The sequence below is a fragment of the Diachasmimorpha longicaudata genome, chromosome 10 (assembly GCF_034640455.1).
Source record: "Diachasmimorpha longicaudata isolate KC_UGA_2023 chromosome 10, iyDiaLong2, whole genome shotgun sequence".
NCBI lineage: Eukaryota > Metazoa > Arthropoda > Insecta > Hymenoptera > Braconidae > Diachasmimorpha > Diachasmimorpha longicaudata.
In genome coordinates, this window is record NC_087234.1 from 7,200,574 (window position 1) to 7,212,627 (window position 12,054).

The window sequence follows — 12,054 nt, forward strand, 5'->3', positions numbered from 1 at the left end:
TAGAAAGAATAAATACAATGTTGGAAGAGACTTTGAACAAAATAATGATAGAGAGTGAATCGCCACTCCAAGAGAAGATTCGAATCGCTCTCAAAGAAGATCTAGAGCAGTTCAAGGTTAAGTTACTGTCCAGAACTGATGAAATTATTACAAATAACAATTTTTCATTTATCTTGATGAGTAGCAACTGCAAAAACAAGAGGAAAAACACTGGATAATCGGAGAATATAATGCCAGCGTAAAACTAGGTAACTAGAGAATGGATTTATCGATTGAGGGCTCGACCAGCGGTCGGCGCCGGGGCGGGAGGGGGGCAGTAGTTACTGGTTTCTTTCATGAACGCATTTAGCCTCGCATTCCTGAATTAAAAACAAACGTATAAAAGTTATTATTTTATGAGAAAGAATTTACTGAGACACGGGTGGAGTTGATGAGATAATATGCCGGAACCGTTATTGACGGAGGTCATGGAATTGGAGCTGGGAGGTAACGAATTCACATTCGTCCCATTATTATTCGGCATTTGGAGGGGAATATTTTATTGTCACAATGATAGCTTATTTTTACAATTTTTTGTCACAATTGAAATGATAAACTCAATTCTGGCAAGTTTCCTCAAAATTCAATTTCATTACAAATCAATTTAATTCACTTGAAAATTGATTGAAACGATTGATTGAAAAAAAATTCAGGATTTGTATTTATGTTTAGTATCAGGGTTATAGCGGTAGCCAGGGTTTTCAATGTTTAACAGAAATGAAAAAAGTTATGCAGAGTCTCCACACTGATTCTTTCAGCCCAGGAGCCATGGCCCCAGCCCATAAAGCTCTACCAGCCCTACGAAGTCGAGCAAATACTCCTTCCAGACAACGCCAACTGTCTGGCTGTCCAGGCATTGCTCCACATGTTGAACTTGGAGTACCAGATAGAGCCGAGAAAAAATGCCGAGTATATGTCTCCTTCGGGTCGTGTGCCTTTCATCCAGTGTGGTGCCTTTGTGGTGTCTGACTTCGACAACATAGTGTCATTCGTGGGGAACAAGGGGGCCAGGCTCTCTCAAGATCTTGATGACATTGAAAAAACTGACATGAGGGCTTACATGTCGCTCGTTAACAATGGTCTCGCCCATGCTGAACAGTACATATGCTGGGTTGACCCAGTAACACTCGAGCAAGTCACCAAACCCAGACACGGCTCGGTGTACCCCTGGCCGTTGAATCACATACTTAACTGGCAGAAACAGAGACAAGTTACTAAAAAATTGACGGTTCTGGGGTGGTACAATAAAAGTCTCGATGAAATTTATCACGAAGTCAAAATGTGCTGCACTGCTCTGTCCGAGAGACTCGATGGCAAGCCCTATTTTTACGGGGACAAGTAAGAACATTTTTTTATTCCATTTGTTTACGGATCAGGGGGTAAAATAATATTACACGATTGTTTTTAAGCCCAAGTGAGCTAGACGCTCTAGTTTACGGCCATATCCATGCAATCCTGAGATCCGAAGCCGTCCCATCCCTCCAGGGTCTCGTTAGAGTCATCAGGGGATACCCAAACCTTATTGATCTCTGCAAACGTCTTGAGTTGGATTTTTTCAATGGCGAGCAGACGCTCGAGGACTTTGAAATTGTTGAAAAAGATGACACACTCTGGGACATTTCTGACTCTATTGAGATTCTTCCTCCACTGTCCAACAGCTCCTCTATCCAATAAAATTTTTCATTCCCAAATCTTTTTATTTCGCATTCAGTTTATATATTTGTAGAATTTTCTTTTGGAGACCGATATTGATATAGCATAATTGATATCATGATACGCAAGATTTTCCATTTTTCTCCTTGATAAGTCTTAAGTTTTAAGTCTTCAAGATTTGATTAAAGTTCGGACATTGCGTCGCCTTTATCTATAACAGAAATTAATATCCCTTTCAGAGGGCCGAAAGAACTTGATGCTTTAGTGTTCGGTCACCTCTTCACAATCTTAACAACACCACTCCCAGCGAAGAAACTTGCTGAGATTGTCAAGGAGTTTCCTGATCTGGTTGGCCTTTGTAAAAGAATCGAGAAGAGGTATTTTCAACGTAATGAGGATTAGGAGAGGCTCGATTGCTCGAGATTCAGATACGTCGAGATTCGATACATGGACATTGATAGAACAAAATTTTTATGTTTAGCGAATAACAAAAATCAGTTTGACTCAACCGGACGAGTCTTCTGTTCCATCATGTGACCAAGAAATTTTTTATCAACTGTTATTTTATTTATTTGATGAGCAATTAATGATTCTGATGCATTTTATTTTACAAAATGATTTTTTGAGTCTCTGTATGTCATCTGAATCTCGTGCAATTGGGTGATTAATAATTAAACTAATGTTGAACATTGTAGAAAAATATTAAATATATAAATAATTGTTTAAAAACGAAAAATCATGGTTTCAGCTTTTTTTCCTTACGTACTATTGAGAACGAGGCTACTAACAGGACAAATCGGGAGCGAGTGCGTAGTGAGGACTGTTTGGACAGTTTGATTGACAATCGTTGTGGTAGAGTTAAGAAAAAAGAGAGGTCAGGATTTTTTTACTTTCCTGTCCTGTAATTCAAGATCTTTAGTCTCTCACTATTTATTTATTTATTTATTTTTATAATTATTTTTGTGCGTGTACCATTGAGTTGAAATATTGCAATAAGAAACGAATATAAAAATCAATTTGGATGACGTTTGCAATGAGCGAAAGTAGAAGAAAAAATTGAGATTTAAAACAAAAGTTGCTGGAGAAAATTATGTTTCATTATGAAAGTCTCAATCTACTTACGAAATGTAATTGCAATTACATTTGGAGAGTGAATTTTCGTCGACTGAGTGATGTGTGAGCGTAAAAAAAAATCAGGCACTTCGTGGGATCAATTCGATCACAAATAGAATAAAAAAAATTGTATTTTTTCTTACATTTCATATATATTTATGAGATAAATTTCTAGGTACATATTGTGTAATGAATATTGATTCAACTGATAGTTATTCAGTGGAAAATTAAAGTCTGTGCGATAAAATCAATTACAAACTAATTGTAAGACTGATACAATAATATTTGTAAAAACATCTACACTTTCTGGTTTGATATTCACCATGGGATTTGAAAATGAAATTAATCACATTTCTTTTGAGATACTCAACTGTTTGAGTAATGTAACAATTCATTCGTACCTTACGTTTAACAATAGTGATTAAATCATCATTTTGATATACAATAATTCATGTGTTTTATTTTATATATTGATTTATTTTCCGTTGATGGGTGTTTACTGAACTGAGAAGAGTAAAATTGTCAATATCTCTTCAAAATTCTTTTCATTTATAATCTTAATTGATTCATATTATGCATGATAACCGAAATGAGAACAAAATCATTGGAAAAATGGAGGAAATCAATTGGACACGTGACAAATATTTTGAATTTTTTTTTTTTCAAATTAAATCATCAAAAAGTAAAAGTGAAACATCAATAATTCTCCTTTCAGTCCAGTCCCCAGGGAAGCAGCTATATGGTTCAATTTCTTTACCTATTTCTTATGATTAGTTTATGCATTAAATTCATTTTTTATTTTTTTTCCATCTCAGAGAAATAATGATAAGTGAGGGAAGAATAAAATTACCAAGAAAAACGACGGAGTAGAAATTAATTGAAATCAATATTGTGTAAACAATTGCACAGAAAAAATTATTACTACGGTCACCGGAATCTCCTCTCGTCTCCACAGAACAAAAAAACAGTAAAAAAATATTTCTAAAAAATATTGTTTGTAAAGAATTCCTAACAATTCCTCGATTAATTATGCCCAAAGGAAAAAACAGGAACTTGAAGACGTCGGTCAGTCCTTCCCAAATTTATCTAAAACACCTCTGTAACCCCTCGTCTAGTAATTTTGTTCATTACGGCCCATTCATGACAATTATTACTAAATATGCACTGATGTTTTATTTATCAATTCTATACTTACCCCTTTAACATTGTTGTTTCCGTCTTCAGGAATAAAAATTCAATTTTGTTTAAAAATTCTTTCCCACGTGTCGCACCCGTGATGAGAATTCGAATCTTAAATGACTATACATTTGTGTCATTGCTTCGTTTTTGTTAAAAGATTTTTGTTCTTTTCCGTGTAATATATGACATTTAAGTTTTTTTTATATTAAACTACTGCGAAAGAAGTGGTTTATATTAGTAGATTGATAAGAGGAAAATAGTGAATGGAATTTCAGGGTTTTTGTACGTCTGGTACTGTCTTGAATGATAAAACATTACACTGACTCGGAATTACTGTCAATAACCCGATTATTGCCATCACCTTCGCAATTAAAAATACCTAGAAATAAACGAAAAAAAATTGTGATAGGTTATGTTGCCCGCAAATAAGATAATGACAATATCTGGACACAGAGAATATGGCGACCATTAGTGGCTGCTACTTTGGCTGTCAGTGTAGATACCTCATTATTTAATTGAAAATAGTTTGAGTTTCTAGCAGTTGTCCGATGCCTATTATTTTTACCCTTAGCTCGAATGTATGAAATGTAGCTTTGAAGTAGACAATCTGGTGCAACTTTCGTCTAGAACTCTTACAATAAAATTTTCACTGGAAATGACGAAATGCACAGATACTGGAGCAGTGACAATTGACAGGTTATTGACGGTATTCCAAGATTCCTAAATAATATTAATGATTCAGTCGTGAAGAGGTGAAGCGCATTAAAACCAGTTCCTTCTTCAACTTTTTCTTAAATGCTGAATCATACGGATAAACGTTGCAGAAGAGCTTTTGTCAATTTTATGGGCTTAAAAAAATCCTTCTGACAATTTTCGCGTTAACCCACGCATTTTCGGGATAAGAACAAGCAAGGGCTCGGGGATAAAAAAAACATTCATGAAATCCGGATGAAAAAATCTGAAAGACGGCTCTTGAAATTTGTTCATCTTGTAGGAACCAGGCCAGAAAGGATCATTCACATAAAGAAATTCGTGATTTTTTTGTAAAAGAAAGTCTGCTGTAATAAAGCCTTTAGAAATCCAACAGATTTTTACATCAGGTTCTTCAACTTTAACATAAAATTCCATATCTAACCAGTCCTCTGAGCCCTGTCCCCTTAAATGCCACAAAATCAGCGATTTGTGCTCCTTCGGATATGTACCCTTGTGGAAAAAAAATTAATCAGGTGGAAGAAAACTGAACAATCGAAATTGTTCTCTAATATGCGGTCTAACATCGCCCCCCCAGTTAACTAAATTCTCTAAAAATGGTAGAAGCTTCATCAACTCATTATCATTTCTATCAGCAAACCAACTTTCAATGGGAATACCATTCTCCAACTGATAACCAAAAGCCTGTGGACTATTATCAATAATAACAGTTTTGGACAGATCCCTCCCAAGAATAGAAAGATCCTTGATGTAATTCCCATTAACACAGACACAGTGTTCCCGGAAGAGCCTGTACTTGATGAGTTTCCTGGTGGGATCAAGAAGATTCATCAGTTTATTAGCATAAACCCTCTTACTAGCTGTGAACAGAATGACTTCGTAGAGTCCAGCGACGTGTTCCAAAAATTCCCTGAAGAAGGGCCGCGTTCTAACGAAAACCGTGTATGTTACGTCCTGAAAGACAACGGGAAATCTGAAGGCGGCGTCAGAGAGCTCCTGAAGGCTGCAGTGAACGAGAGTCTCATCAAGATCGAGAACAAGACTGAATTCAGGGCTCGATCGAGTCTTGAGGGGTAGCGCTGGACACCTGGCCCTCATTGCTGGTGTCAGTGGTGGCAGGTGTTTGATGAATACATAAGGATCGAAGGGCAGCCAGTCGTCTTGAACCTGCGTTACCATTTCGCATGACTCGACGATTTCCTCTGAGCCCACGTCCATGTACTTGATCTCCTGGTACTCCACTTCCTGGTATTTCTCCTCCAAATTGCCATTGTCATCGGAATTTTGGTATTCGAGGGGTGTTGGGGTGTCGACAAGTGTTGACGACAGATTGCTCGACTTCGGGTAATCGTTCTCGTAGTACTTTTGACTGGACGACGGGGGGTAGAATCCACGGGAGAAACTGGATGAGCTCGTTGACAGACTTGAGGAAGAGCTGCATGACATGAAGTTGGTGTAGTAGTCGTCCGTCTGTTCGGTTGTGCAGATTGCGGAGTAGTGAAGGGAGAGAATATCCACGACTGATAAAACGGAGTTCTGAGGCGGGTTTTCGGGATCCTCGGTGGAGTCCTCTTGGAGAAGAGTTGAGAGATCCTGAGTGGGGTCTAGAGATCGTGAGAGAAGCTCGGTGATCTGTTTGGAGGAGTCCTGAGCCTCCGGAGACACAATTTTCGGGACATTTGGCTCGCTCTGATTGGGAAAGAGTGTCCAATTTTCCTTGGATTCTTCAGAGTTCTTGGGGGGATCTTTGGGCTCTTGGGGACGACGAGCTGGCGTCGACGTCACCATTGAGCGCTTTATCGGCTTGCGCAGCCGAGGACCTCGACGTGTTGGAGGAGCTTTCGAGAAGTGTAGGACATTCTCCTTGCAGGCTTCTTTCAACAGGGACGGGGGACGACGACGCCAACGGGAGAGACGATTGCAACGACTCGATGTACTTACTCGTTGGCTGCTGTTGTTCGTCGCTGGAACCTTTCGAACACCCGGGGTCTGCAATCGAGGGAGCTTGGAGATTGACGTGATGCGACCGCGGAGACGTCTTCCTACGTGCTCACTTCGCAACCACATCGCGGCAGCTATCACTGCTGAAATATATTGAGGCTTTAATTTTTATATTGTTAAGCCCCTCTGGTTTTTATTGCTCTCTTTCCACACAAGCCTATAAAGCTACATCAAATCCAAGCATTCATTTTTTCCTGTACATCTCTTCGAGATAATTCTTCAAAAACCTTTGACCAATATTTGTGCCCTCTCCTCAATGTCTCCAAAAAATCCCCCCTCCCGCCCGAATCGTTTCGTTCTTCCTGGCGCCGGTAACCGTCCCCTCGCAGAGTCCATTATCGATTAGCGGGGGGTGGTCGACCCACTCTCCGTGTTCACCACTTGAAAACCCACTAGCCCTCCAAAAAACTGGGGCCCTCCCTCCAAAAAAATTCACCCCCGCGAGAACCCCCATACCCACCAAAGATACATGATCGATCGATTCCCCTCAGCGCAATCGATGAGATAAAAAAATGAATCGTTTGAAAGTGATGTTGCGACGACACCGACCGGCGGTTGATCGGTGGGGCGAGAGGAGCGGTAAAAAAATTCAGACGCAGACGAAAAATCGCGCGAAAACCGATGGACTAAAGGCCCCTAATTCTCACCACAATTGGATATTATCAATGACTCACCATTTTTTCATTAGCCTGTGGATGCTGTAATGATTTTCAATCACCACGGGACGATTATTTTCTGATTATTGTTGACAAAATAACACCGTTGATACGCTTACGCTTTTTCCATCCCCCACCCAACCGCCAAACTAAACAAATATGGCGGACGAGAGAGAGAGGCGAACGCTCGAAAATCACTACCCGAGACTATATCATGACTTTATGAAGAGACAATCAATATGTTATTTAAGAATTTTATTCTTTACCAATTTTTTGAATGACTTTCTCGTCATTTAAATTTTTTATTTCTTTATATATGACAAAATGAAACGTCTTATTGGAAGTTCGAGTGCTTCCGGTGGTAGCTGGTGGGAATTTCAAAGACAAAAATGAGAATTATCGTAGGATATTTTCCATACCCCTTGGATTTATTTTGCTTTTGACTTATATTGTGGGAAATGATAATTATTTTAGGGCTGATTCTCTCTCATTTCCATTCATTTTCTTATTTTAAAGTTAATTTTATTTTCTTCTGATATCCGAGAATGTCATAGAGCCCTCCGTTTGTCGCGGACAGCTGATATACCCAATCAGAGGCATATTGTAGACTTGAAACTCCAGAAATATGTTTAGATATTAATTGTCAATGGTTGCTGACGATTAATTTCTCATGATGGATAAGAAATTTGGAATTTCCTCGGTCGTGTTCGAAGTGAGTCTATGAATAAGTTTTATGTCAACATTAGTGCGAGGTTAGAAATGATTCTTTTGAACAGGGACCTCTGCTTTTTCTTCTTTCATTATTCAGTTATTGGGTGATTTAATACATAATTAAGAAATTATAAGCTTAAATTAATTCTTAGAATCCGGATTATCTGCCTGTAGAGGAAGTACAGCTGACTGTGCAAGAGGATGGAGCCACACGATCTGTTCCAGCCTTGGTACCGATTTTTTAAGTATTCAAAATTATATTAATTGGATATTGAGAATTATGCTTTATAGGCTTTGTGGGATGAAGGGTAAAGTCCTATGAAATGTCACATTCGAGAGGGCTTTTTCAAGTGGCTGTTTTATTTGCTTACAGTCCAATTGTTGGATGGAGAAACGACACTTTTTACACTACGAGGAACCACTTATTTACGGGGATAATGGAGTGGAGATCTTGGGCTCGAAAGATAGGTGGTTGAAGATTATGGGACATTTGAATAAGGATTTCAACTGGATACTGTCCCTTCCTTACCACAAATTCTGGTCCAACATTATTCACAACGAGTCGATAATCAACTCCATGACGATTTTTCTTGTCGATTCTCCGACCTTCTATACAATTGAAAAATTCCCCAATGACGCAGAAATGATCGAAGTTTTTGATCTCCTTGCTCGCAATATCCTAATAACATTCGCCCGAATAGTGACAAACCAAGAGAGCCCAGTTGAGTTCATGGACAAAGACTACCACGGAAAATTAATCTATGATAAGTATCTGATGACGGTTCCAATTATGTGGGACCTGTGTCAACTCTACGGTCGTGAAAATGATAAAGTCGTGGAGAAGATACTCAGCAGTGCGATCAAACTGAATCCCCTGTACTCAACCGATTTCAAACAGGCAATTGACTTTCTCATCGAGGTCTTCACGACCATTGAACAGAAGATGGAAAGTTCTATGTCAAATGAAGTGGAGATGAGTATTAAGGATATTCAGGATATGGTGGTGCATTTATTGGACCTGTCGACAACTATTGAAGTCTTTTTGAATTTATATTCTCCGGCTATTCAACTTTTTTCTACAGAGAACTTCATTGGGAAGCTGGTCGCCATTTACGGAGCAACTTTTCCCCAGATTTACAAAAACTTGGAGTTTATCGGTTACAACGACGATAATCTCATCGACTATGCCGAGACAAAGCATTTTCTAGAAATTACGAGAGTATCGATGATCAAGGTCTTCAGGACCATTACTTACCGAGACATTGCTCTGATCCTGCAACAACCCGATCCATCCAGTGACAAGAATGTCAGTCAACGTGTGGATAACTTCTTAGATTATCTAACTGCAACTGTCCTCGAGAAGGACTTCCTTAATGATTATAACACATTCTACCCCATCGACAGCGATTTGGACCTCGTTGCCCAAATCACTGATGACATGGATCACTTAAAGAAGAATTTTCTACTTCAGTCTGTCTCTCTGACATTAATGGACAAGGATAATTCTTCTAATGCCATTGACCCATCCATCAATTGTTTTCGGAATCCATCGTCACTCAATTCATTTGTCGATGAAAAAAATCACGAAACGTCCCAGACCAATAATGTTACTAACACCTCTAATGTTGAAAAGCCAGAAGATGCACTCCTAGACCTTATCAAAGAAGTTAAAGGAATAATGTGCCACTTGGGAGAGGGATTTATCGCCGAATGTTTGAAGCACTACAACAATAATCCATCAGCTGTGATAAATGCTCTCCTAGAGGACAATCTACCCCAGGAGTTGAATGAACTGGATCGAGAGTTGTGCTATATCCCTCCAGATCCCATGCTAGCCTCAGCAAATGTTGACGAGGCGATTGGCTATCAGCGGCTCAACGTCTTCGATGGGGATGAGTTCGACATCATGACTCGTGACAGCATTGACACGACAAGAGCTCACAGAGGGAAAAAGAAAGACAAGTACAAAAATCTTGAAGCGATGTTAAACGACAAATCGTTCAAGAACGAGGTATCGACGTTCTATGAACAATATGGAATCATTGAGGATGAATACGATGACGAATATGACGATACTTACGATGGGCAAGACGTGGGTCCCGGAGGTGTCGACGATCCCGTGGAAATGGACGCCAGACCCTTCACGATTCCCAGAGTCTTGCGAATAGCGGAGAAACCTGAAGAACATCTGTCAGAGGATGAAAACGACAAAGAGTGGGAATCGAAGCCTCAGACGAGTCAAAATCGGAACGCGAATTTCTGCGAGAATCCAGAGGTATTGAGAGCTAGGGCTGAACAGCGTCGATTGTCAAGAGGAGGTAAATCTAAATCTCAGGGGGATGTTGTTGGAAGGCCGAAAGGCCAGGGGAATGACAAGGACGTTCTTGTGAACAGGGATAGAAAGAACACCAATAAATCGTCAAGAGCCAATCACAACAGAAGGTCTGGAGCTGAATGGAAAAGAAGGCAAGGCATGGTGCCATCTTAAGATACTCCTGCAGAAATCATATGGAAGTTTATGGCAATGTGATACAGAATTGAAATTTAGAAAATATATTCTTTCAGTACATTGGAAATTTTCCATTTTTCTAGGAGAAAAAAATAAATGACCAGGATCGACAAGTAAAAAAACAATGATGCAAGAATTGACTAGTCTATCTTACTACATAGTAGCATTCATGTTCATTAACAAATATCTTTTTCTATTTAAATGGTTTAACAGACGCAATAATAAACACTACACTATCAAAAAGTAATAGTAGAATCCTCTATGGTTTCACAATAGTTAAACCCCTGATTCTAGTAATCTCCTCATTAATCTTCCCCTGGTATTCCTCCTCCGATATGACAGCAGACGAGGGTGAATGGGACGGACTGTAAACTGGCATAAGCTGAGTGAACAACTTGGTAGTATTCCCGTAATAATCCAACTGATTCAATATGAGTGCGTGGACACTGGGTTTTATGTACTCCAGACGTTTCTCGAGGAACCAAGGGAGCTCAATGAGCAAGCGAGAGTGAATGAGCTTCAGCTCTTTGGCGGCAGCTTCCTCACTCCGCTTCTCTCGCTCTACTTTGGCGATATGACTAGCAGTTCTGTCCTTTTTCTCCTGGAGTTTCTTTAGTCTGTTGTAGCAAGCCTTCCATGTAACAACTAGTTCCTCTCGTTTGGCCAGGGCATCTGCCACTAGGGCGAACTCATCTCTGAGTTTCTTTAGGGGTTCTACGAATGTTTTGTCAGTGAGCAGGGACAGTTCTTGAACAGTTCTCCCTACTTGAGTCGTCACCGAATGATAATCCTCGACTATTCTTCGATAATCATCGGAGAGGTGAGCTAGACCATTTGTACTCAAATTTGAGGATAATCGTTGGTCCGCACGGTCTAAGTTTATTATAGTCTCAAGGTACCGCTTTGCTTCTCTCGTTAGTTTTTTAATTGTTCCTTCCACACTAAAAATGGGAAATTAAGGGGTTAAATTGACTGAGGAATGTGGAGGATTAAGTAACTAATAGGAGCTCATGCATTTATTATGATAAATATCTTATGGCCCTTCGGTTACTTCAACTCGTCTTTCCTTATTCTAAAAATCTCAATCGGATAAACGTACTGAATTAATCGTTGCACCGCAATATCGAGATCTCGATCTTCATTAGGTGGTATAATTGGAGGAGCTGGAGTTGGCCTGAGTGTTAGGAAATTTTTCTTCCGTGAATTCCTAAATGAGGAATGGAAATTGAAATTCGAATAGAGTATTCCGTCAAGAATAATGTCCAGGTAGAACTCACCACGTCATTTCTTTTCGGTGGTTGTAATCAATTATTCAAGTGTTATTGTCCCAGGAGCTTCTTAAAACTCACCTACAAAGCGCTCGGCCTAATTGTTCCTTTAAAAATTTGTAGGTTATGGATTCAGCTTGAACCCTCCCCCCGCCCGAGAGCAGAATAATCTTAACAGTGCTCCAGCAAAATGAGTAATTGTCTGCTTATTGTC

At 39.5% G+C, this 12,054-nt stretch overlaps 4 protein-coding genes across 9 annotated transcripts; 2 read left to right on the forward strand and 2 right to left on the reverse strand.

Annotated features, from left to right (window-relative positions):
- The first annotated feature begins 305 nt into the window (after positions 1-305).
- LOC135166352 (metaxin-2-like) lies at positions 306-2,607 on the forward strand. Of its 3 annotated transcripts, XM_064128479.1 has the most exons (4): positions 306-486; positions 798-1,377; positions 1,932-2,069; positions 2,441-2,607. In XM_064128479.1, exons 1-4 carry the CDS (start codon positions 441-443, stop codon positions 2,595-2,597), a joined length of 921 nt encoding a protein of 306 aa, XP_063984549.1. In that variant the 5' UTR covers positions 306-440; the 3' UTR covers positions 2,598-2,607. The 3 variants fall into 3 exon arrangements, with proteins under 3 accessions (XP_063984549.1, XP_063984550.1, XP_063984551.1); XM_064128480.1 differs by lacking the exons at positions 1,932-2,069; positions 2,441-2,607 and adding an exon at positions 1,449-1,909; XM_064128481.1 differs by lacking the exon at positions 2,441-2,607 and having other exon boundaries at positions 307-486; positions 1,932-2,428.
- Positions 2,608-2,918: 311 nt separating this feature from the next.
- LOC135166347 (CTD small phosphatase-like protein 2-B) lies at positions 2,919-7,504 on the reverse strand. 2 transcript variants are annotated; one of them, XM_064128471.1, is made up of 2 exons: positions 7,371-7,504; positions 2,919-6,776 (listed from the first exon to the last, which is right to left on the reverse strand). In XM_064128471.1, the coding sequence occupies exon 2, from the start codon at positions 6,760-6,762 to the stop codon at positions 5,203-5,205; it is 1,560 nt and encodes a 519-aa protein (XP_063984541.1). In that variant the 5' UTR covers positions 6,763-6,776; positions 7,371-7,504; the 3' UTR covers positions 2,919-5,202. The 2 variants fall into 2 exon arrangements, with proteins under 2 accessions (XP_063984541.1, XP_063984540.1); XM_064128470.1 differs by having other exon boundaries at positions 2,919-6,779.
- Positions 7,505-7,885: 381 nt separating this feature from the next.
- LOC135166338 (activating signal cointegrator 1 complex subunit 2) lies at positions 7,886-10,815 on the forward strand. Of its 2 annotated transcripts, none has more exons than XM_064128452.1 (3): positions 7,886-8,064; positions 8,216-8,293; positions 8,437-10,815. In XM_064128452.1, the coding sequence occupies exons 1-3, from the start codon at positions 8,023-8,025 to the stop codon at positions 10,549-10,551; spliced, it is 2,235 nt and encodes a 744-aa protein (XP_063984522.1). In that variant the 5' UTR covers positions 7,886-8,022; the 3' UTR covers positions 10,552-10,815. The 2 variants fall into 2 exon arrangements, with proteins under 2 accessions (XP_063984522.1, XP_063984523.1); XM_064128453.1 differs by having other exon boundaries at positions 8,035-8,064; positions 8,216-8,308.
- On the reverse strand, positions 10,657-11,999 carry LOC135166353 (uncharacterized). 2 transcript variants are annotated; one of them, XM_064128483.1, is made up of 3 exons: positions 11,850-11,999; positions 11,672-11,779; positions 10,657-11,513 (listed from the first exon to the last, which is right to left on the reverse strand). In XM_064128483.1, exons 1-3 carry the CDS (start codon positions 11,855-11,857, stop codon positions 10,832-10,834), a joined length of 798 nt encoding a protein of 265 aa, XP_063984553.1. In that variant the 5' UTR covers positions 11,858-11,999; the 3' UTR covers positions 10,657-10,831. The 2 variants fall into 2 exon arrangements, with proteins under 2 accessions (XP_063984553.1, XP_063984554.1); XM_064128484.1 differs by lacking the exon at positions 11,672-11,779 and having other exon boundaries at positions 11,850-11,987.
- Positions 12,000-12,054: the final 55 nt, after the last annotated feature.